We start from the raw sequence: 26,209 nt of genomic DNA, 5'->3' as shown, positions 1-26,209 counted from the left end.
TGAGGTCAAGTATGAGCACATTTAACTCTCTAACCTGTGCTACTCGTAGTGGAGTAGTGAATTGTCATCGAATGAGCCCGACCATTTGTGCTCATTTGCACACACCTGATCACTTCACCACTTCGCATAGGTCGAATTAATTGTCGCTGTATGGCCGGGTCTCGAATCGTGAATTACCAGCCATGCCTGCTGCTATGTCGGTCTGCTGTCGTTACTGTGTGCAAAAGACCCAACTTCGGAACGCAGATAATCAAGCAAGCTTCAAGACAGGCGAAGCAGTCAGCATGGCGCGAAGTTTCGCTTACTCAGCGCGACATACGAACTGCAGCTATGCAGCGCGCTCGACGCTCCACTTCGTGAGGCCTTGAAGGAAAACGGCAGAATCTGATGTTGGGATTCAGGCCTTCTTGTTCATGGCAGCCTACGACGTAGAAGTAATGACGGTGACGCCTTTTCGAGGCTGGGCTAGGTCTCTCCGGATCGGCGTCACCGATTCCTTCTGCTCTTAGCATTACGTCCCACGGCACACGGAGAGTCCGTTTTCGTTAAACTATAGGCTGCGGCGAGCTCGCAGCGTGGTCTGTGAGAAGTGACGAGCCTTTTCGCACTCGCAACAGGGCAGAAAAAAGTGCGAATCGACGCAAAACTCGGCCCCGAAACGTGCTTCGCCACAGCCAGGGTTCAATACGACCCAAGCAGGTACGACCCAGATGTCGTTTCCCGCGCCGCCACCAGGCACCGCTACTATACCTCAAACTCCAGCGCAAGACGCCCATAGCAGCAAGGTACGTAATCGGAAACTATGACAGAAACCTTAGTATTACTAGCGCAAAACAAACATTAAAATGGGACACCTTAGAAAAGAGAAGGCAGGCATTACGCTTGAAACTTTTTCACAATATATTTTATGGCCAAATTGGAATAGACCGTAATAAGTATATTCTTCAGCCACATTATATATCCAGACGAACAGATCACGAGCTCAAAGTTAGGGAATACACTTGTAGAACTAAACTTTTCAAAAGCACCTTTTTCCCCAAAACCATTTTAGAATGGAATCGACTGCCTGCTGCCGCAGTTAGTATACTTAATAATGAACATTTTGCAAATGCTCTTTGAAATTTTCTTCTTTATTTTACAGTATGCAGTAATTGCAGAGTTTGCTATCATTATATAGTGCTTTATTACTTAATTGTATGATGCCGTTTCCTGCGTGCTGTACATTGATATCCTGATGTACCATTTTTGTCATGTCATTTTTGCGTTTTTTTTCTCTTTATCTCTTTCATTGTATTGTATAGCATAATGCTGTTTATTCGATGCCATAAGCTGTTTACATTGATGTATGTAACCCCCCCCCCACTGTAATGCCTAAATGGCGCTGTGGGTATGAGAGTAAATAAATAAATAAGACAACATGTCGAAAACAGGAGCAAAAAACATAGCTAACGACAAATCAAACAATTGAAAAAAAGTTGAATCGAAATACGCCGAACAACGTCAAGCAAACGAAGAACAACAAAAACACTCTGGACGATAAGAAACGCGCATGGCTCATCCAATTCCTGCAAAGAACTGCAAGTGCATGTCAAGTGACATGCTGTCCACAGAATGACAGTCAAGTGACATGGTACAAATGAAACGTGTGCGCATAACTACGGAATAAATTTTTTTAATGTTTCTCTAAACGTGTCCAGATTATTAATTTCAACAATGTGGCTTGGAAGATCGTTCCAAGCTGCTATTGCCAGGGGTAATGCAGATTTGTTAAATGCATTTGTGTGGCCGAAAACACGTGTGAAACTGTGTGCGTTATATAAGCGGCGAGATGTGCGAAATGGGCGGGAAAGGGGTAATGTAGTTGCGTGTTGACTGTGAGTGATTTTGTGCAGTAAGCAAAGCAGAGCTATCGTCCTTCTAGATTCAAGAGATGGGAGTGATAGTGATTTCTTTATAGCAGTCACGCTAGAATGCCTACTGTAATCTTTCGCGATGAAACGCGCGGCACGGTTTTGAACAGATTCGAGAGAATTTATTAAATATTCCTGATGTGGCGACCAGATGGCGGAAGCGAATTCAAGCTGAGGACGAACAAAGGTTCTGTACGCTATTTCACGAGTGGCTGAAGGGGCTTCACGTAGGTTTCGTTTTAGGTAACCAAGCGTGCTAGATACTTTTGCTGTAACATGTTTTATATGCGCCTTCCATGATAAGTTTGTTGTAATATGAATACCGAGATATTTGTACAAGGGGGTGACAGTGACAGCACTGTTGTTAAGCGAGTAAGTGTAAAGAGAGTTAGTTTTCTTTCGGCTGACAGTCATTAATTTGCATTTTTTCTGTATTTAGTGACATTTGCCATAGCTTGCACCAGCTTGTAATCTTATCTAGATCTTTTTGAAGAGCGATGTGATCGTCGGGTGTCTTAATTTGGCGATAAACTACGCAATCGTCAGCAAATAATCTGATTGGTGATGTTATGTTCGATGGCAAATCATTTATGTAGATGAGAAACAATAGCGGACCCAGTACGCTACCTTGAGGTACACCAGATGACACATCGGCCAAGGAAGAATGATTGTCAGTGAACGTAAACTGTTTGCGGGATGTGAGGAAGTTCCTTATCCACGATATTGTAAGGCTGTCTAAATGTAATGATGATAATTTGGCTATTAATCTAGAGTGGGGAACGCGATCAAAGGCTTTGGCAAAGTCAATAAAGATACTATCAATCTGGAAACCATTGTCTATGTATGTGAATAGCTCGTTAGTGAATTCGATTAGTTGAGACTCACAGGAAAGTCCTTTCCTAAAACCGTGTTGCTTCGGATAGAAGAAATTGTTAGCTTCTAAGTGCTGCACAATATTAGATGCTATCACATGCTCTAGTAATTTACATGGAATGCTTGTTAATGATATGGGTCGGTAATTACTTATCCTACTTTTATCGCCCGACTTAAAGATGGGAATGATTTTCCCGATTTTCCAGTCACATGGTAGTTCCCCTGTGGATAAGGATTGCTCAAAAATACGTGATAGAATGGGGGCTGTATATGTGGACGTATGCTTTAAAATTTTATTATTTATACCATCAACGCCGGCTGAGGTAGAGACCTTTAGTTTTTTAATTAGGGATGAGATGCCGGCGGCATCAATCTTTATTGGTGCCATATACCTGTAGTTTATGTCTGCAATTGCGGGAATGGTAGAGTAATCCTCGCGTTTAAGCATCGAGGTGAAAAAATTATTAAAAGCAACTGAGGATTCTTCTGAAATAGGTGCTCCGGTATTGTCTTGAAGTGAAATTCGGCTCGAGTCTTTTCGAGGGGAAATCACTGCCCAGAATTTTTTAGGGTTATTTTGCATTATGGATTGCAGGTCATGTGAAAAGAATTTGTGCTTAGCGCTACGAATGTTACAGCAGTAATCTTTTTCGGACTCTTTATGTTTTAACCACGCCACTGCGGTTCCTTGACGCTTAGCAATTCTGAACAGGCGTTTCTTTTTATTTTTTAGGGAGCGCAGCGCCCTGTGATACCATGGTTTAGAACTATTTACCCGGAAGTGAATTAGTGGAATATGAGCATGTGTAAGCTGCATTAGTGTTTCCTTAAAGAGCTTCCAGTTTTCCTCAACAGGTCGGGAAACAAAATTACGTATGAACGAGCTGTAGAAATTCTCTAAACCTATGTTGATGGCAGTGAAATCAGCCTTCTTATAATTAAATATGCGCTTAGGTGTTGTAGTGCGTTTGTATAATGGTAGTTCTATTGTGAGGTTAATGAGTAGATGATCACTAAAACCAGGCATCAAAGAAACCGATGCAACTGTTTCAGGGATTGATGTGAAAACGAGGTCAAGAACATTATTGCCACGAGTGGGTTTCTGAATCATTTGCACTAGAGAAAAGTCTAGTGCAAGCGCTACGAAATCGTTGGAGTGTTGGCAGGGTGACGTTAGGTTAGTCCAGTCAATTTCTGGGTAATTAAAATCACCAAATAAAAATATGTTACCTTTAGAAAATTTCTTAGTAATTTCGCAAAGATTTTCATACAAATATGACGTGAACGTTTCTGTACTGTCTGGTGGTCGATAACATATTCCAAATACGTTCTTTGAATGCGAAGATGGAATGCAGACCCAGATTATTTCAAGTGGGCTTGAAATTTCAATTGGAAAGGCAGTAATGTCTTTTTTTACGGCTGTCAATACCCCACCTCCCCTTCTTCCGTCTCTGTCTTTACGATAGATGCTGTAGTCAACTGATGGTTGTAGGACTTCGTCATCAGTGATATCGGAGTGGAGCCATGTTTCTGTGACTAGTAGAATATCACAATTGCTGTTTTCTAGATGCGAGCAAACTTCGACACGTTTTGGGAGTAAACTGCGCATATTCGTGAACGATATCGAAATCTGCGCTACATCATTATGGACACTTGCATTAGGAGGTGGATTACTATCAGATGAGTCTGCCAGCCTTCGCAACTGCTATCTAGATGATTGAATAACACTGTCAGTGTCAGCGCAGTACGTGAACACGGTATTCTCTATGCGCAGTTTATCGACGGCTAGCTTAAACGGCACATTTTTGGACTTCCCAAATTCTATTAACTTTCTTCTGGCTACTCGTGTTTGCAATGAAAAGTCTTCGCGCACAGCAAAATTTGTATTTTTGAACTTATAACCTCTTTCTATTACTCTTTGCTTATCCTTGAAGAAGGTGAATTAATAATAATCGGTCTACATTTACCCACTTGATATTTGCCAAGACGATGCGCACGGTCGATTTGCGAAGATTCGATTGTAACGCCAAGCTCTTTTGAACAAATATCAATGACTCTGCCTTCTGACGCTGACCATGTTTCATTGGAATCGTCGGGGATGCCAAAAAAGAGGAGATTACATCGCCTTAGCTGATTTTCCGTATCATCGCATCTTGATTCAATAGTCTTAATTTGCTTTTGATTCAATAGTCTTTGCATTTGATTCAATAGTGTCAATAGTCTTAAAGTTGGCAAAATCATCGATCACGCGCCTTTGTCAGCAAATCGGATAGCTCGCTCCACTGACGTCGTATGGGTGATTTCGGTCATATGGGTAGGGGCGGCTTAAAATTCCGCCGAGCAGTGAGCTGCGATCGGCAGCGATGTGCATTTTTAAAACCTCATAATAAATTAAACGCTTTACGCGGGGCACTTAGATGTGTCAATTATTGATCAGAAGGACCTACTCTAACGACTCAGTACGTTTGTAGAAAATCGTCAAAAGCGTTTCAGGGTCCCTTTAACGCGTACACGTCACTTTGACGCCGTGAGTTCTTGCGGTTTTGTGACATTGCATGAGAGGCAGGTGAAGTGGGTGCAGCCGGAAAACTTTTGACCAGTAGCCGAAGGGTAATGGCGAAAAGGCGTCGTATAAGAAATAACTGTTTTTCTTTTGTTCAGTCAAATCATGCACACGTCATGATTGTGTACACGTCATATCAGATTGGGAGCTATCATGGTTTTCGTGACGTTGTGTGACAGACAGTTGAAGTGGGGGTGGTCCAAAAAAGTATTTGACCAATTGCAGAGGGCTGATTGCTGAATTGGAATAGAAAAGTTTGAAATAGTTTTAGGTTATAGCACCCCTTGTGTACTACATAAATTAAGAAAAAAACAGCAAAAAGAAGATGCACACAGGAAACATACAAGACAGGAAATGAATGAATGAATGCGTGGTGTTTAGTGGCACAAGGGCCAGGCATGGCCAAAGAGCACCACGCCAGTGTTAATGAGTTTGCAGTGGAGTTACGATTTCTATGAAGTGGATGTGACGTGGCTATAAAGGGGCCTTAAAAATAGTCGCTATAAAGTGCGTAAAATCTATGTGTAATAAGATTATGGCGATGACAAATTATGGGTATATGAGCATTAAGATGCACTGCAAGAGAATGATACGATATACAAGGTATGTCTGAAACTAAAATTGGGTCGAGCGCAACTGCCTCATTAGAGCTCTTGAAATACAACGGCCTGGAGGCATGTGCTATACAAAACAACTATCACAGTGGCATCCTCTCGAAAGAGGATGCGTTACGAATTTAATGGGCTTATAACATGTAGGACAACATCATTCAAGAAATCGAGGACTGCTTTTGTGTTAAAAAGCAGTTTTTCACCAAGAAACATAGCCAGGTGAAGAGGGATATGCAATAACAGTATGCAAGAGGAAAACGTTTCTTTCTCTCAACTTCGGCTTCTCGACACTCCAGGAGGACATGGAGGACGGTCAGCCTCTCACCACATCTACCACAGGTTGGAGGTTCATTTCCAGTAAGTGGAAAATTATGGGGAACAAATGTGTGTCCTATTCTGTCATCTCAGAATAGGACATCTGTTTGCTGCAATTTCGTTGCAGAGAGCCAAAAACCTAACTGTGGCTTTATCACATGCAGTTTGTTATTTATTTCTGCGTCCGACATGCGTTACCAGTGGTTTTGCAGTTTCCTTCATAAGAAAGGCTTCAGATCTGTGACAGGGACCGCAGCAGTAGCATTAACAGCATGGAATGCAATTGACGTCGCCGTGTGGTCAACCAGAATGTTGCCTTTGATTCCCCTTATGGCCAGGTACGAGCATATAATGCTGATTAGATAGATAAGGTTTACAGAGGTCGGAATAGACATAAATAAGTACGTGATTGTTATGCTTGCACAATGATATCAAGGCTTTAATGACACTTAGGGAATCTGTATATAAAACTGCTTTTTGGAGTTTTGATTTCCCTATATGCTTCACAGCCGACAATAGTGCACAGGCCTCGGTCATAAAGATACTTGTTTCCAGACGCAGTACATTGAATTCTGAGAAGGATGGACCAACGGCTGCATAGGACACCCCGAGATTTGACTTCGAAGCGTCGGTGTAGAACTCTGTGCGAAAGTGCTTGTACTGAAGTTCTGGGAAATGTATTTGGATTTCGACCTCAGGTGCGTGCTTTGTAACTTCTAGAAAGGACGTGTCATTTTCTACCACCTGACACTCCCAAGGAGGTAACAGCTTGGTTGGATGCATTAAGCAATGCTGAAAGAGTGGGACATGCATTTCATCGTTAAGCTCCCTCACCCGCTGCGAGAAAGGCTGTCTTACAGAGGGACAATTACAGAAAAGTGTAGCACAAGTCATATCGTTAACGGTATTAAAACATGGATATTTATGATTAGAGAGTATTTTGCGAAAATATGTGAGGCTGCTGTAAGTTTTCTGCAGATGGAATGACCATTCATTTGATTCTGCGTATAAGCTTTCTATAGGGATTGTCCTGAAAGCACCAGTGGCTAAGCGGATACCTAGATGGTGGACAGGATCTAGCATCTTCAGCACGCTCGGGGCGGCAGAGTTATTACGACGGTACCATAATCCAGTCGCGATCGAAATAGGCTCTATAAAGATTCATGAAACACTTTCTTTCGTTACCCCAAGTTGTGTGGGATAGAATTTTCAGTAAGTTCATTGTCTTTAGACATTTTGCTTTAGGATATTTAATTTGTGGAATCAAAGTAAGCCTGGAGTCAAGTATGATATCTAGAAATTTATGCTCTTTATTGACAGGTATTTGTTGTCCACACAGTTCTACACAAGGATCTGGAACCAGGCTTCTCTTTCCTTTAAAAGAATACAAGTGCTTTTATGTGGTTTGACTCTGAATCCATTTTTGCCTGCCCACTTATACGCCTTGTTAAAGCCCTGCTGTACCTGTCTCTCACACATTGCGAGGTTGCCGGATTTGAAGCCTATTTGAATGTCGTCCACATAGACGGAATAAAGAAATGGCTGGTTGTAATCAAGCACAAAGCATGTTCATCCTCACAATAAAGAGCATGCAGCTAAGCGCACTTCCCTGGGGTACACAGGTTTCTTGTATATAGGGGGTGATAGTATTGTAACGATGTTAATAAAACAACTATGTTTATTAGGGCAAACCTGTGCCCACAACTAAAAGTCACTGCGGTCGTGAAGAAATCCCTGGCAGTTGTGTTCTAAAACTCGCCTCGAACCGTCCGCCTCTTTCTTCTCGCGTGACATCTCGTACACGTGGCGCATGCGAGCCGGGTCCAACCAGCTACCCGTGTCACGAAGATCGCTTCCTGTTGTTGCTGAACAACACCACAGTATGGCGGGCACAGTGTCCAATACAAAGGGCGCGCAACTTGAATGTGACCAAGTTGTCGTGGCATTATCCCCTTTCTTACCGAATCGGCCCGATGCGTGAGAGGAAGTAGGGGTTCCTGCAAGCTCTCTCTTATTTTTTTTTGTTGTTCATGATCTCTCCTGGTAGGGTTTCATGCGGACAACATGCACAACTTCCGTGGAGTTGCGCCATCTTGGGCTCTCTTGTACAGCGGATTTCCCTTCATAAGTGACATCGCTTATACGACGAAGTATTTCGTAATTGCCGAAGTATCGGTACAGAAGCTTTTCAGACAGTCCACGGCGTCGCACAGGGGTCCATCCATACCCACACCTTGTCACTGGGCTGATAATGAGCTTCACTACGGCGCTGGCTGTACTGGCTGGAGTCGATGCGTTGTTGGCGGCGTATTCAGTACCTTGCCATCTGTTGTGCCTCCTCCGCTTTTTGCAAGAAATCATCTAGGTCAGATGAGTTATTGTTTTCTTCATCTAACGGCAACGTAGCACCCAAAGTTGTGGTTAATGCTCGGCCGAATACAAGTTCAAACGGGGCGACTCGTGTTGTTTCTTGAACGGCCGTATTATATGCGAAGGTGATGTACAGCAAAATTTCGTCCCACAGCCTATGTTCAACGTCGACCTACAACGAAAGCATGTCAGTCGGTGCTCAGTTGAGGCGTTCAGTTAAAGTGTTTGTCTGAGGGTGGTACGCCGTAGTTCTCCTATGATCAGTATGTGTCATTTGCAAAAAGCATTTCATCAGGTCCGCAGTAAAGGATGTTCCACGATCGGAAATAACTGTGGGAGCGCCATGCCTGAGCACGATATTGTTGACAAACAATTTTGCAACTTCGACAGCCGTACTGTACAAGAAATCAGTTTCAGCGTAATGGGTCAGATAGTCTGTGGCCACAATTATCCACTTTGTGCCTAAAAATAATGTTGGGAAGGGTCCAAGGAGGTCCGTGCCGACTTGCTGGAATGGGGTTTTTGGTGGCTATATTGGCTGGAAGAGGCCTGCCTGTTTTATGGATGGAGTCTTATGCCGCTGACACTCGCGACAAGTCTTGACATAGTGCTGCACTTTTGCTAATAACTTCGGCCAGTAGTATTTCAGACGAATCCTGGCGAATGTACAGCTCACGCCCATGTGTCCAGATGCCGGTTCGTGACATGCATGCAAAATTTCTTCTCGCATAGCTGTGGGTATGACGAGTAAAAACTTTGTCTCGCTGTTCTCGAAGTTTCTCTCGTAGAGGACACTTCCTCGCAGACAGGACGAGGATAGCCTTCTAGAGAAAATATGCGGCAGTTGAATGTCACGTCCCTTCAGGCGCTGTATAAGTGGAAGCAATTCCGGGTCATCTCGTTGTTGTTGAGCAATTTGTGACCCGTCAACAATGCCAAGGAACAGGAAATCCTCTTCTTCTGACACAGTTATCCCGACTGGTGCGCGTGACAAGCAGTCGGTATCGCTGTGTTTCCTCCTGGATCAGTATACGACAGTAATATCATACTCTTGAAGCCTAAGGCTCCTACTTTCTAGTCATCCGGATGGATCCTTGCGATTCGCCAGCCAACAAAGCAAATGGTGATCAGTGACTGCTCTGAACGGTCTACCATAGAGGCAGGGCCGAAATTTACATATTGCCCAAATGACTGCAAGATACTCTTTCTTAGTTGCTGAGTAGTTTGCCTCTGCTTTCGAGAGCTTACGGCTCGCATAAGCTATTACTTTCTCCAAGCCGTTTTTCCACCGCATCAGCATGCACCAAGGCCGACGTTGCTCGCATCGGTATGAACATCAGTGTCGGCTGTCTCATCAAAATGGGCTAGGATTGGAGAAGCTTGCAGGCCTTTCCTTAACTCGTCAAAGACGTGTTGTTGTTCACTTTTCCACACGAAAGGTTCATCTTCTCTTGTTAGTATTGTAAGGGGCTCAGCAATCTTTGAAAAGTTTTCCACAAATCTTCTGTAGTGTGTGCATAAACCCAAAAAACATCGCATGGACTTTTTGTCTGTAGGTGTCGGGAACCTCACAACAGCTGCTGTCTTTTCGGGATCTGGCCGAACGCCTTCAGCACTGATGACGTGTCCGAGAAACCGAAGTTCATCGAAGCTGAATTGACAATATGTTGCCGATTTTCACACGAAAAATATAATTAGACAAATAGCGTTCTATTATGTTTAGGGAATTTTCACTGATGCCTATTCCCTACAAGTCTCACAAGATCCTGTAACGCCAAGTTGTGTCATACACCTTCTTCATATCAAGGAATATTGATTAAAAAAAACTGTTTATGTACTAATGCATCGCAGATATATCCTTCAATGCACACAAGGTGATTGGCTGTGGACCGCCCTTCTCTGAAGCCACACTGACACACTGATAGGGATCAAGCATATTGTTGAGTTCAAGGAAATGTACGAGTCTACGACTAATCAACTTTTCAAAAAGCTTACACAGGCAACTTGTGTCAGGAAGAAGACCGAGAGCTGACCTTGGCATTGCACTCCAAAGTGCCATGGAACGGTACTGCGGCAGTTTGCACGCTAATGTTTTGCTTTATGTATAAAGAAGTTCTAAAGATAGAAAGCTTATGCTTGCAGGAATGCTGTATATACCATTTTTCTTCAAAATTTTTTTGTTCTTTTGGTGCAAAGCAGCTTTGACGTTCTTATAAAGTTTATTTTCGATAGAAATTATTTTATTCAATAACTTTTTCTGAGGAATTGGTAATACATGTTTGCTTAAATATAATACCATTACAAAACACATTGATCCTCCTAAACATTGATACGATACATTCTAATATCAAGCATTTGCTGCAGCAGCAAAAAAAAATCGTTTACCAGACTACCCAAAAAACTGCCTATTTTCCTGCAAACCAGTAAGTGTTAAGAGGCATTAGGGCTATGAAAAAAAAAATGGTCTCCGATCCATGCTGTGAAGGTAAAGTTGCATGGTGAAGCTGTAAATGACAAAAATAACGAGTACCCATTGCAAGATAGGTTGAAATTACATTACATAGAAGCTCATTCATACGTTTTGGAAAAAAGTGCCAGCAAAAACATACTAACCGGGAAAACATACAATCTGAAGTAACTGCAAGAAGTCACAGGCCTGCGCGATACATGCAGCACAGTCACAGCATAAGCTAGAGGAGCGGCTCCATAGGAGCTCCATTTTCGGCAGCTCGCACTACAGGGTCTTTGCAGAGTCTTCGCAGTCTCTTTGCGTCGTTTTCATGAGAAGGATGCAGACTGTCCGCCCGGCATCGACGGCGAGGTCCGGCTTCTGCTGTTTTCTGCACAGTGGTCTGCTGAGCCTGACAATGCCTGGATGCAGCAGCGCACGTAACTACAATTCACTTCTTCAGCAGCGGTTTATACCTCGTGAGGTGGCACCATAACGTGTACCAAAAGGTAAACGCAGATACCCAGACTACGTGGCAAACATGTCACATCCCTTGCCCTGTGGCACGGCACGTCGCTGCTGCTGTTACTGATGATAATAATGATAATAATAATATTTGGGGTTTTACGTGCCAAAACCACTTTCTGATTATGAGGCACGCCGTAGTGGAGGACTCCGGAAATTTTGACTACCTGGGGTTCTTTAACGTGCACATAAATCTAAGCACACGGGTGTTTTCGCATTTCGCCCCCATCGAAATGCGGCCGCCGTGGCCGGGATTCGATCCCGCGACCGATGATAATAATGATGGTTTATCAACATCCCCTTCGAGACGGGGTGGTGACAAATAGCCAGCTAGCATGCTTGAGTTAACCAGGTCCAGCTATTGGCAGCACGCAACTGCTATATGCAACTGCTAGATGTGGGGACACATCAAGGACTATAACGGAGCTGCAGTGCAAAGTTTGTACGCATCTACATGTCACATCTTGTGTCAAATGGTACGATATGATGCTAACAATGATGATGACGAATTAATGGCATTCCCTTTAAAACGGGACGGTGAAAAATAGTCATCTAGCCTGCTTGAATTAATCAGGCATGCCATACATGTTTTTCATTACACCAATATTTGTACATCTCCATAATCTTTCTTCTCTTCCTCAAGACTTCTCTATCTACCTTGTACTGCTACCTATGCAACTTCTACATGAGGTGCCTCCTGGTGTAATAGTATGCAAGTGCAATGCAAAAAGAATACGTATAGATGCCACGTGGTGCACATCTCACATCGTAAAGCAAGTGGCACGCTACTGTGATAATGACGATGATGATTTATTGGTATCCCCTTTGAAACGTGGTGCCAACATATTCACCTAGCTTGATTTAATCAGGTACATAATATATTTTCTAGCATTCTTGCATACATTCCCTAAGCTTCCCTTTAATTGAATTCTCTTTTCTTGCTTTGTTGGCATACAGGGACACTCTAGGAGTCACAAGGTGCAGTCCGACACAGCTTCTGATGGTTAAGAAGTCTCCTCACGAGGTTGCCAAAGTTATCTGACGAAATGGAGCCCAGGTGGCCATCCACTGCTGTCTACCGAAAAGATGAAACGGCCAAATGTCGCCAGAAGAGGAACTTTGCGACCGACAGCACACAGCTTCCCGCCTTTCTGCTCTCGAGTCTGGAGGGGCTGTGTGGGTTCATGACCTACAGGCCGCTACAACGGTGCTAAGCCCAGTGACGAAACCCCATTCGTACGTCATTAGGACACCGAGCAATGTTGTTGTGCCTAACCGCATCAACCTCATGCCATTCTCCGAAACAACGGTACGCTGCCCAATAGGTAGACATGAGAGAAGAGAAAAGCAATAATAGTGCGGCAGGCAATAGCGTTGTCCAACGCAACAATCATCCTGCCAGCAGGAGCGCAGCACAAGGTGATGAGACATAACGCTTGGAGAACACAACAAACACAGCTACAAGAGCAGGCACGTAACCTAGCGTTTCTTTGCCTGCAATGCCATCTGCGAAAAACACGGTGTCTTGCTGCACAAGGTCTGTGCATCAAGTGAACACACCCAAAAAACTTAATTCGCAAAATGCTTCAGTGTAAAGTACGTAAATATTAAACAATCTCAGAGTAGAGATGTAGGAGGTAAGGAGCGCACAGATCTATACAGACAGGGCCAATTAAGGCAACAGGGAGATGCATCCAACTTTGGTCATGCTTGCATCGCTGATTAGATAATCTACCATGCAGAAGCAGCTGCCCTAATCCTCTCCACATTCTTAATGTGGTCACATTGTATGTTTAGGGCTGTTTGTATAATGTTTGAACTATAATTATGAATGTGTGTTTTGGGTGTGCAACTTGTCCCTGTCTGGTCTCTAGCCCGTCAGAATTCGTGACACAAAGACCACTGTAACGATTCCTGTACTTTTAGAGGCATAGTCACAAGCAACAGCTTGAAGACCAGAGATGCCACAAAAAAAAAAATTTTTTTCTTCTCAGCCCAGGCATGGCATGCTAAAGTGAAGTTGGGCTGCCTACGTGCATCTGTTACCAATGCAATTGTGACAATTCATGGTTGCACAGCTCTGCTAGAAGAATTGAAGCTCTTGCCCGGTACCGTAGTCTCCTGACTTTTGCCTATCACTGTACGGCTGTTTCAGAGACAAGGCCAATGTAAACCGAAGTGTTAATTTGAGCTACAAAATTAAATAACAACATAACATTAACATTCAACATTCACAGAATGAATGGTACAAGATGTGTCACCACACTACTATAGCACTTACAATTCAGCTGCCAAGCCTATTTTCAACAAATCACAATTGCTTTTCATGAACTATGTTTGTCCTCCAGCCACCTCTTGTCGAGCCACCAATTGTCGAGGGATCAAATATATGAATAATAACTGCATTGCAATTGCCAAAGATGCTGCAAACGAATTTTTGAACGCTACACATTGTCAAGACCAGCAAAATATATATTATTTGATAAAAAAATATATTCGTATGTCTCAAAAATTGTGCCAGAAGCAACTGATATCAATGCTTCCATGTTCTTAAAAAATTAAATTATGGGGTTTTACATGCCACAACTACTTTCTTATTAGGAGGCACGCCGTAGTGGACTCCGGAAATTTTGACCACCTGGGGTTCTTTAACGTGCACCTAAAGCTAAGTACACGGGTGTTTTAGCATTTTGCCCGCATCGAAATGCGGCCACCGTGGTCGGGATTCGATCCTGCGACCTCGTGCTCACCAGCCCAACACCATAGCCACTGAGCAACCACGGCGGGTTTCCATGTTTTTTTGTCTACTTAATAAGGAGGAGGAGGAGGAATGAACGTTTATTGGGTGAAACAGCGAGAAAGTGTTCTTTCTTCGCCCTAGGTGGGCTGCTCTCTTAGTCCAGAAAGCCGTTGGCTAATGCCGCAGCCCGGGCCCGGTCCACCAGACTTCGCTCGTCTTCCAGGCTCTGTGCCTTTAACATTGCCTCCCACGTTTCTTCGATGTCTTGTAGCGGTTCAGGCGCATCATCTTGAGTGTTGTTCTCGCGGTGTGGGCACACCAGCACCATGTGTTGTAGGGTGTCTGGTACCTCACAATATCGGCATAGGTATGAGAATTTGGTGGGGTGCATTCGGTGCATGATCATTCCATGGACATAAGTATTCGTTTGTAGTCTGCGGAGGGCGGTGGCTTCTTCCTTGCTTAATTTTGGATGTGGTAGAGGATATTGTCTTCTTTCCAGTCGGTAATGTTGCAATATTACGGCGTAATTGATGGGAATGTCCTCCACCCTCGTCGCTTTCCGGAGACCATGTGGCAGGAAATCCCGGCTGGTATGCTCTCGGGCGACAGCATGTGCTGCTTCGTTTCCTGCCAGGTGTTTCCTGCCTGGGGTCCATACGACGTAGGTTTCGGGTAGTTCTTGGCGTCTTGTTATTTCTTTCAGAATCTTCACTGCTGCGGCAGAAATTCGGCCTTTTTGTAGGTTTCTACATGCCATTTGCGAGTCGCTCAAGATGATTGCTGTGTTTTTGCATGTGGCGATGCCGAGGACGATAGCCACTTCCTCCGCCATATCTGGATTTCTGGCCGGTATGGTGGCAGCGATTAGCTCCTTCCCTTGGTTGTTGGTCACGGTAATTGCGTATGCTCTTCTACCTGTGTATTTTGCCGCATCTGTATATCTCGTGTTGGGGTCCTTCGAGTATTTCTTGCTCAGCGCTCTGACTCTTGCTTGTCTTCTGTCTTTGTGGTATGTTGCATGCATGTTGCAAGGTATTGGAGCGACTGAGATAGAGTCACGAAGAAGTGGCGGCAATCGGGCTTTCGCATCTGAGTCTGCTATGAAGTTTTCGCTGTATGCGAGTTTGCGAAGTACTGCTCTACCTGTTTGAGTCAGCTTAAGGCGTTCCAGCTGGCTGGCTCTGTGCGCTTCACTCATTTCTTCCGAGGTATTATGAAGGCCAAGTTTGAGGAGTGTCGTGGTTGAGGTCGTACTGGGTAGCCCTAGTGCGCTCTTGATTGCTTTTCTGATGATGATGTCGAGTTTTTCAATTTCAGCTTTCTTGCGGAGTAGATACGGAGTGCCACATGTGATCCGACTTATAAGGAGTGCTTGGATTAATTGGACGGTTTCTTACTCTTTAAGTCCTCTTCTTTGGGTGGTTATACGCCGAATGAGATGGGTGACTTGTGTTAGGGTCCTCTGAAGCTTCGGAAGTGTAGCTGCGCCAGAACCGTCTTTATGTATTGTGAGGCCAAGGACGCGGAGTGAGCCAACTTGAGGGACATCGATTCCATTGAGTCTGACGTTGGGATCTGGATCGACATAGGCTGGTGGTCTTCCCCGGGTCCTTGCCTTGAGTATAAGTAGCTCTGATTTTTCGGGGGCGCACTGGAGCCCGCATCTTGAGAGGTACTGTTCTATCTGATCGATTGCCTCTAGGAGGGTAGTTTGCTGTTGGCCGGTTGTGGACGCTTTTGTCCATAACGTTATATCATCGGCGTATATTGCATGGCTTAAATCTTCGATTCCTCCGAGTTGTTTTGGGAGCTTAATCATGGCGAGATTGAACAGCAAAGGTGAAATGACTGACCCTTGTGGAGTTCCTTTGTTGGGCATCTCGAACTTGTCGCTTCGGATGTTGCCGATACCCACCATAGCCGTGCGATCTTTGAGAAAGTCGTGTACGTATTGGTAGGTCCGGATTCCGCAGTTTGTGTCTTGGAGATTTTGTAGGATTGCTACATGCTTCACATTATCGAAGGCTCCCTTAACATCTATTGTTAGAATAGAGAACTTTTTGTGCCGTTCTAGGTAGTCCAAGAGGTCTTCCTTGAGCTGTAGTAGTACATCTTGTGCTGAGAGGTGCTGTCGGAAGCCAAACATTGTGTCAGGCATGCGACCTTCGAGGTATGTGGTGAGGTGATCGTGAACCATGTGTTCGAGACGCTTTCCAGCGCAGGAAGTAAGGGATATGGGCCGTAGGTTGCTGATTTGTAGTGGCTTGTTGTGTTTTGGGATCATAATGATTTCTGCGTGCTTCCATTCTGCCGGGAGCTTACCTTTTTCCCAGCAATTATTCATGTAGTCGAGGAGCCCATTTAGGGCCTTGTCTGGGAGGTTTCGTAGGATCTTGTTGGTGACCTTGTCGTTTCCTGGCGATGTGTTACGGGTCAATTTGGCAAGGGCGGCATGGAGTTCAGGAAGCGTGAAAGGGCTGTCGAGCGTGGGATTTGGTTCGCCTTTGTACGGTCGGGGATCGGTAACCTTGGGGGCATTGTCTCCGACAAGTTTACGCTTGATTTGTTCCAGAATTTGTTTCTCAGTTCCTGGATGGGAGTTAATGATTTTCTTGAGGTCATGTCTTTGCTGGGTCTTGTTTTTGGTGGTAGCTAGAAGTGCTCGCAGTATATGCCAGGTCTTCTTCGTGCTGAGTGTGCCTTGAAGTTGGTCGCACAGCTTATGCCAGTTCTGACTGCTCAGTTGATCTCCGTATTCTTCTGCTTTCTTTGTTATGTGAGCAATCCATTTCTGCAGTTTGCGGTTAAGTTTCATCTTTTTCCACCGCCTCAGTAGTCCTCTTCTGGCATCCCAGAGATGTAGGAAGTGAGAGTCTACGGCCGGCGTGTCCATTGTGAGTTGGATGACTTTAGTATGCTTCTCCGCCGCCTTGACCACTTCGGTGAGCCACTCTTCAATATTTTCGATGTTTTCTTCTATGTCATGCTCTCGGAAGGCCTTCCAGTCCGTCAGCCTTGCTGTTCCGGTTCTGCTCGACTTCTTTTGGTGCAGGATTTCAAGCTGAAGGCTGTGGTGGTCGCTGCCGAGATTTTCTTCCAGTCGGGTCCATTCTGCCTTGGATATTCCTATTGTAAAGGTGAGGTCGGGATTTGTGTCCCTGGACACACTGTTGCCTATTCGAGTCGTTAGTTTAGGCTCATTCCAGAGGGTGAGGCGATTCTGTTGCGCCGAATCGTACACTCGCGCTCCTTTCTTGGTCGTGTGCTGGTAACCCCATGCTGTGTGCGGGGCATTAAAATCCCCCATTATTACGAGTTTATGGCCTTTAGATAGTCTTCTGGCTTGGGTGATGAAGTTTACAAAGTCGGATAATGGATCCCTGGGTGGACTATATAAGCATAGTACGTATAGTCTTTGGTGTGTCTTCTTCTCTGGTAGCACTTCCACTAGGGTGTGTTCCACGGTTGTTCCCTGAATTGCGTGATCCTGCGTGGTAAGATTTTTCTTCGTAAGGATGGCTGTTCTCTGAGATCCGGTGTGTGTATCATATCCCTGTATGCGCAGATTGGTGTGATAAGTTTCTTGGATGGCGATGATATCTGGTTGTTCCGGTTTGGTCAGTTCTTGGAGATTTGTTCTTTTGGTTCGGATAGAGCGACAGTTCCATTGCCAGAGCTTCATTGGGAGTTGTGGTAATCTCTTGGTATTACTCGCCATCTTGTCCGATATCATGGTTTTCGCCCCGGGCCATGGATTCCGGTCTGGCTGCATTGTGGAGGTGTTTGCGTGTTTTCTTGCGAGCCGCGTCGGTGTTGTTCAGCAGCTTTTCTACTGTGGCTTTCGTTACGTGGTTCTGCTTGGCATAGGACATGAAGTTGCTGAGGTCTTGGAGGGTAGCATGGATAGGGGCCAGCTGAGTGGTGATGTGTTGCTGGAGCTGTTGCGTTATCTCCTTTGCAAAAGTGGTCATGGTCTCCTGTATCTGCTTCCGCACCTCCATTGTTACGATTTCCTTGATTCTTTCTTCCGTAAGGGGCGGTGGGATGTTTGGCTTTCCTTGAGGTTTCGAAGCTTGATTGGCGGTGTTTTGTTCTTTGCACCTTTGTATGAGCTTGTCAATGAGGGCTTGCTGGTTTTGGAGTCGTGCTCGCAGATCTCGTTCGGTTTCCGTGGGTTCTTGTGCTCGTGCGTTTCCTCCTGCAGCGTCTGCATACGTGACTCGCTTTTGTGGGTTGCGTGTACGGGATCCAGACCGTGATCTTGACCGGGGTCTATTGTTTGCTTCATCGCCTGTTCATTTGGAGTCACTTCTGGATCTGCGTGGACTGTGTAGTGAGGTATTGCTTGATAGGGATAGTGCCGGGAAGTCTGAATCTGAATTTGTATTCCATCTCTGTTTCTTCTCTTGGTTCTTGTTTTCCCATTGCAGTCTGATCTTGTACGGTGGTGGATTTGGTTTCAGTTTATGTCGGCACCCCTTTCCTGCTGTCTCATGGGGTTGTTGGCAGATTTTACAACTCGGTTGGCAGTCATGTTCTTGCGGTTGATTTTCCATCCCGCACATGTAGCAGAAGTTGATGAGGGGTTTCGGGCAGATATCTTGCCGATGCCCTAGTTCTCCGCAGGTTCTGCAGTATTGCACGGATTTCCTGTATGGTTTGCAGCGGTAGTCACAGCATTTATATATGATGTTGTATGGGACGTGCGGTCCGTCGAAGTAGATGAGTGCTGTAGATGATCTTCCCAGCATGCGTGCTGCGAGGACCGTGTATCTTGCGGATACTTGTAGTCCTTGTAGTAGTTCTTCTTCGCTCGTGCCTGGCGGGATGTTGTAGATTACGCCTTTGCTGATGCCCTCTGGTGTCCTGACATGTGCTTTAACTTCGTAAATAGACCCTCCAAGCTGGATGCTAGTGATATAAAGAATGTAAAGACCATTTAATGAAGAAGTCAAGGACAAATATTTTAATTAAACTGTCATTCAAGAATCTTGTTTACATTTTTGTACATATGCAACAGCCAGGGAAAAATCTCAATGACGCTGTCCTTCATTTTAATGTGTTTATTTATTTATTTATTTATTTATTTATTTATTTATTTATTTATTTATTTGCTTATTTAATGAAAATGCCTTACAGGCCTCTTGACAGGGCAGTGAGTAAGGGGGGTAATAACAGTGCAAAGTAACTCGACAGTGTACAAACACACAGCTCAAATTAGCAATGTAACACAAAGAAGGAAGAGCTGTCATATTGCGCAGGAGGAGCTGTCACCAGTCATGTATTTCGAGTAATTGCACCAAAATTCTAGTCGAAATAGAGAGCACATATAAAAAGCAGGGTTTCTGCAAAATATACAAGGGCAAGTAAAATGAAAGTGAGCCAAAGCGAATGTATGACAAACGGGGCACTTTATTTAAAAGTAGTCTCCATGAGCATTGAGGCATTTGTCCTACTGGCTTACAACATCATCATCATTTATTATTCCCTTAAGGGTCCCTTCAGGGACATGACATAAGGGGGGGGGGGGGGAGAGCGATGGAAAAGTGCCATAGATCAGCTAAAGAAAGCAAACAAAGGTAACAGAAAAATTGTGTAGGTAACAAAGGTAACAGAATAAACTGTGTAGAAAACTTCAGGTATAAACAGAACAATGAAAATATCTCAAACTGAGTAGCATAAATTAAAAGAAAACTGTACACGTAAATGTGAAAAACGCTAAACAAACGTGGCAAAAAAGAAGAGAAGGAAGAATAGGCGATGACACAAGCAAGTTGGATTGCTGGGAGATGAAACGTGAGAAAAAGTGGCTATTTTGGGTTCAAATGGCCTGATAGTAACAGCCTAAACTTGGAGGGATTTGACTCTGAAACCACGGCTTCGGGAAGATTGTTCCATTCTTCTATGGCGATGGGCAGGAAGGATTTGCTGAAGGCGTTGGAAGAACCATGCAAATGCTGGATGATAAGGGAGTTCAACAAATGGTGAGATGAGCATAACGGAGCATGTAATAAGTTCTCGTGCAGTGCAGGAAAGTTAAAGTGTAATTTATGAAAAAGACAGAGCATTGCAAGTTTCCGGTGGAGTGCTAGGGGTTCAAGTCCGAGAGTAAATTTCATGTCACTAATGCTGTGCCAAGGTGAGTACTGGGAAGTTATGAAGCGGGCTGCCCGGTTCTGAATGGCTTCAAGCAACTGAATCAAGCAAACCTGGTGAGGGTTCCATATGCATACTCCATTTTAGAGCGGACGTATGTTGTGTATGCTAGTTGCTTGATGGATGGAGGGGACATAGCCAGCAATCTTCGGATGAAACCAAATGTTCTGGAAGTGTTAGCACACAGTTTCGTGATATGGTCCACCCAAGTTAGCTTGTTATAGTTATTTCGACTCTCAGGTACCTGTATGTGTTTGTTACTGATAGCGCCGTGGAGTTCAGCGAGTACGGGAACAGGGTAGTGGAACGTTTTTGTGAGATGTGCATACATTTATGTTTCTAAACATTAAGCTGCATAAGCCAGTCAAAACACAATTGCAGGATTTTGTTTAGGTCATCTTGTAATGATTCCATTTGAGGGAATAAACGAGTTAATGAACGAGTGAGGGAACAAACGCGAGTTAATGACATCTTAGTTAAGATCAAGAAAAAGAAATGGGCAGGACACGTAATGAGGAGGGCAGATAACCGATGGTCATTAAGAGTTACGGACTGGATTTCAGGGAAGGGAAGCGTAGCAGGGGATGGCAGAAAGTTAGTTGGGCAGATGAGATTAAGAAGTTTGCAGGGACAACACGGCCACAATTAGTACATGACCAGGGTAGCTGGAGAAGTATGGGAGAGGCCTTTGCCCTGCAGTGGGCGTAACCAGGCTGATGATGATGATGATGTAATGATTCCTGGTCGGTATTGTTGGAGATGCAGCGATAAATGATGCAATCGTCTGCAAAAAGACGGACGGATGACGAAATCCCGGATGGCAGGTTGTTGATTAAAATTATGAAGAGAAGCGGAGCAAGAACGGAACCCTGGGAAACTCCAGAGATAACTTCAGTAGTTTCAGACGTACGACTGGCGATGACGGTGAACTGTGAGCGGTTAGTTTAAAAGCAGCGAATCCAGGATAAGACGAGAGGTTCGAGTGATAAGTATGCAAGTTTACACAATAGACGTTGGTGATAAACGTGGTCAAATGCTTTTGAAACAGCTATGTAGATGACGTCTGTTTGAAATGAAGAATCTAAATAAGGTGAAGATCGGTTGTAAATTCAAAAAGTTGGGTTTCGCACGAGAAGCCTGCCCTGAAACTATGCTGTTTGGAAAAGAAGAAAGATTGTGATCGAGGTGATTAGCAATATGGGAGTAGAGTATATGTTTGAAGAGCTTGCTATGCATGATAATGAAATGGGACGATAATTAGAGGGGTCAGCATGGTCGCTGCTCTTAAAAATTGGCACAACCTTGCTTGATTTGCAGTCGTCTGGAATTTGACTGGTATTGAGGGACTGGGCAGAGATGAGTTGCAGGATATGGCTTGTGAAATGTTTCGTGCCTTTAAGTATTTTAGCAGGAATGTTATCGGGTCCGGGTGAAGTGGACGGCTTGAGGTTATCGATGAGCTTTGAAATTCCCTCATATGTGATGCTTTTATTTATTTATTTATTTACAAATAGTGCTGTCTCAAAATTGAGACATAGCAGGAGTGGGTAAGTACATCAAGATAACATACAATCAACATGTCACATGTAAACGAACTTCGTCTACAAAACGCTCAAGTGGCAATTCTCGGAGATTAGTATGTAGTGTGTTCCGCAATTCAATGGTAAATGGCAAGAAAGAAAATTTGAAGCTATCCAAGTGAGCTCGAAAGGGAACAATATTCAAGGGATTGGCTCTTCACGTTACACGTGCCGAGGAGCCAACAAATGTCACAGGTACATCGACAATGACAGAAGCATGTACAATTTTGTGCAACATTATAATCCTTGCACACGTGCGCCTATGTGTCAACAGCTCAAGCGATAGCAGGCCAGCATGCAGAGAAGGGGAAAGATTGCGATCATATCGATTATAAATAAATCTAATAGCTTTCTTCTGCACTGCCTCAAGCTTTGATACCTCAGATACGCAGTGGGGTGACCAGACAACAGATGCATATTCTAGAGTAGGCCTCACGAGGGATCTGTAAGCTGCTAGTTTGAATTCCTTGGTTGCTGGTTTTAGTATTCTTTTTAAATATCCAAGTCGTTTTAGAGCCCTGGAACAAATGAAGTCGACGTGTTTGTGCCATTTTAAGTTGGAAGAAAAAATTACAACAAGATATTTGAACTTGGTGACAGAAGTCAAAATCTTCTCATCATTACTGTAGCCAAATTTCAGGGGTTCCTTTTTGTTCGAAAAGGTCATTGATACCGTTTTAGCGGAGTTGATTTCCATTTGTCAGGCCTTGCTCCAGTTGCAGAAGGCACTGAACGTGTTATTCAACATCTCCTGGGCATTGACGCTGACGATGTTAGAGTACAAGACACAATCGTCTGCATACAAACGGGAGCTTAACAGCAGTGTTAGTAACAACACTCTCGACATCATTAAGGTAAACAATTAATAAAAGTGGTCCGAATACGGAGCCCTGTAGAAGCCGGAAGAAATACTGACTGAAGATGAGTGCGCCTGATTAAATGAGACAAACTGGGACCGCAGATGCAAGTAGTCTCTTATCCAGACAAGCAAGTGATTGCCGTGTATGCGTCTGAATAAAGAGTCAAGCTTCATAAGTAACTTAGCATGACATACCTTGTCAAATGCTTTGGAGTAGTCAACAAATATGGCATCAATCTGGCCACAATTATTAAGTGTAGTAGCAACGTCGTGAGTGAATTCAATTAGTTGCGTGACTGTGGAAAAACCCCATCTAAAACCATGCTGATGGTGTGAAAAAATGTTATCGTTGAGGTACTGTATAATATGCTTATGAATTATGTGTTCTAGTAGTTTAAAACAAGTAGATAATAACGAGATCGGTCTATAATTAGAAATTGTTTGCCTAATGCCAGATTTGTGTATCGGTACAACTTGAGCAACCTTCCAGACACTGGGAACAGTTTGCGATTCGACAGATTTTTGAAAGATGATAGTCAGATACCACGCACAGTATTCTGAGTATCTCTTTAAAGACGTGTTTGGAAAGTTATCTGGTCCTCCACTTTTACTAGTATCAATATTTAACAAGAGGCCTTGAGCTCCGCTAATCGTTATCTGAAGTTTTGGAAAACATGCTGAAGCACTACCACAGTGAAACGTAGGGATAATGCCGTTATTTTCAATAAAAACAGATTTAAAATATGTATTGAACGCTTCAGAGATCATGACTTCATTTGAACACGACTGTCCGTTAATGACCATAGAAGTTCAGTTGGACACAGGAGGAACAACCGTTTGCCAGAATTTGAATGGGTTGTCTTTTAGGAATGTCGTCAGAGTGTTGTTATAGTAGTAGTCTCTAGCGTGCTGCATTTTAGTCTTAAGAGTTTGTCTGAGTGATGTGAGCATTGAGTTTTCTCGGACATTTTGAGTACAAGAGCCACGGCGGAAGCGCTTTATCCGGCGAATCAACTGTATAATCTCTCTAGTGTACCAAGGGTGCTTCGGGTTTCGCTTTACAGATTGTTTTGGTACAAAATTAGCTATGCACTCTTTGACAATGTTGTGAAACATTTCAACTAACAAGTCAACACCTAAGGCATCACTCGAAAAGATAAACTCATCAAAGTGTGATGCAAGCGAGGCGACAATTGTCGTGAGCTCGGGAAAATTAATGGACAGTACTATATGTTGGTTTATTGGGCTTTAGAGCAATATCTAGGTGCACAATTACCGCCTTGTGATCGGAGATGCCCTCCACAATGTCACATTCGCTATACAGGAGCCCATCACTAAGGAAGACCAAATCCAAAATAGCAGATTCTCGTGTGCACGAGCTAACGACCTGTGTCAAATCATATGACACAGCAAGATTGATTAGAGCGTCGCAGATGGGTTGATCACGTCCAGTAGAAGAGAGACAACGCCAGTCAATGTAGGGGGCATTAAAATCGCCACATATTATTAACTGGCTTTTTTGTAGCCTGTTCAGTGCAATATGATCTGTGACAGCGTGGATTGAATTGACATCATTAGGAGGTCGGCATATAGCGCCAATCACAGTAGTAAAGCTGCCAAAGTCAATCTTGCACCAAACCGATTCGCTATCATGAAGCTTCGGCAGCAAAACGTATTTAATATCTTTAGAAATAAAAAGCGCTACGCCACCACCGCGACCAACAGTCCTGTCATTTCTCAACACCGAGTAACCAGGCGGCAAAAATTCATTCTCAGAAATGGAGTCATGAAGCCAAGTCTCAGTAACACATATTACTGATGGTTTGTGACATTCTACAAGCCAGTTGAAACAAACATATTTGTTAACCAAGCTACGCGCGTTAAAGTTCAGAAGTGTTAGTTTCCTTTTATGTGGAAGTCAGTTGGAATTCCTGGGAGCGGTGTAATCAGACGCCCTAGGAACGCACTTTCTGGCATCGCTCCACTCGTACCGAACACTGTCGATAATCAGGTGCTCTTGTTGTAACCGTACTTTCTTTGCGACTTTTCTGTGTTCGGTTGAATTCTGCCATAGGCTTCTGCGCACCTGTCGCACGCGTGCAGAAAAGTCTTCACTGATGTAAATGTTTGAACCTTTCAGTTTGCGTGCGTTAGCTAAGATATCTAGTTTAGTTCGAAAATCCAACAGTTTGATAATTACTGGTCTATCTTTACCTGTCCTTTTTTGCCCAAGTCTGTGGCAACGCTCCATATTATCACATGTGACGTCAAGCAGCTTTGACGTTAGCATGCTTAGTACTGAAGTAAGAAGTGCCTCAGGTGTTTCATTCAGTGTTTCAGATAATCCATAAATAACCAAGTTATTCCGTCGCGACCGATTTTCAAGGTCGTCATTCTTACGCTCCAGCTTTTGGATCATATCTGAGAGACCAGAAACAGTATTTTCTAGTTCCTGCACGTGCTCACCGACATCTTTGGTGTTGGCGACAAGTGACTCTAGTTTAGATAGACGATCATCGAAAGAGGCAATTTTGGAGTTTAGTGCAGATATTTCGTTGCTTATGCAAGCCTGTCCTGATAGTAATTCGGTGAACATTTTTTCAGTGATGGGACCCGGATTAGTTTCTATGTCGCCTGAAAGAAGCAGCAGGCTTTTCAATATATGCACATGGCCGGCAGCACTTTTCGCGAAAAAGAACGTGGGAGGGTCTGGCAGCAGCAACAATAAGCGGTCATCATTTCTACAGCATTTACAACCATACCAATTGCATACCTGTAAGAAGAAGCAGACAAATTTGTAGCGCATGTTTGCGATGCTGCCGCCAGACCCACTGAAGTGGAACCCCAGAGGCATCCATCCTTTATCCTGCTGCGAGCACGTAGATGTCGCTGAAGTGCCGGAGCATGCGCAGTACCGTCAGGTTAGTGCTGGCCAACAGGGGAGGAAACAGTCCACGCAGGCTGACACGTTTGCGTTTAGTGCCTTCGTTGGCAACGGACACGTGAAGCTTCCTGAGCAAGCGTCGGCCGTCCGGTGGGGCAGACCAACGAGCCGGCAATCCGAAGGAGCACCACATTGAAGATCGTAGAAACAGGTACTTGCAGCAATCTGTAAGAAGAAGTAGGCAAATTTGTAGGGCATGTTTGCGATGCTGCCGCCAGATCCACTGATGTGGAACCCCAGAGGCGTCTGTACTTTATCCTGCTGCGAGCACGTAGATGTCGCTGAGGTGCCGGAGCATGCACAGTACCGCC

The 26,209-nt window shown here is 44.2% G+C and overlaps 1 protein-coding gene across 9 annotated transcripts in view; it reads right to left on the bottom strand.

Moving 5' to 3' along the window:
• Ufsp1 (UFM1 specific peptidase 1) overlaps nucleotides 1–26,209 on the bottom strand; it is a 186,243-nt gene that overhangs the window by 122,640 nt on the left and 37,394 nt on the right. The window contains exon 5 of one of the 9 annotated variants that reach the window (XM_070528974.1): nucleotides 25,760–26,063. The exons of the other annotated variants lie outside the window; for them this stretch is intronic. Coding sequence (XP_070385075.1) covers nucleotides 25,872–26,063 — 192 coding nt within the window. The 3' untranslated portion in view covers nucleotides 25,760–25,871. Of the gene's footprint in view, nucleotides 1–25,759; nucleotides 26,064–26,209 lie in introns of those variants that run through there. 9 annotated transcript variants of the gene reach the window in all.

Source organism: Dermacentor albipictus, unplaced genomic scaffold (genome assembly GCF_038994185.2).
Source record: "Dermacentor albipictus isolate Rhodes 1998 colony unplaced genomic scaffold, USDA_Dalb.pri_finalv2 scaffold_16, whole genome shotgun sequence".
NCBI classification, from domain to species: Eukaryota; Metazoa; Arthropoda; class Arachnida; order Ixodida; family Ixodidae; genus Dermacentor; species Dermacentor albipictus.
This window is presented reverse-complemented; position numbering and strand designations above follow the sequence as displayed.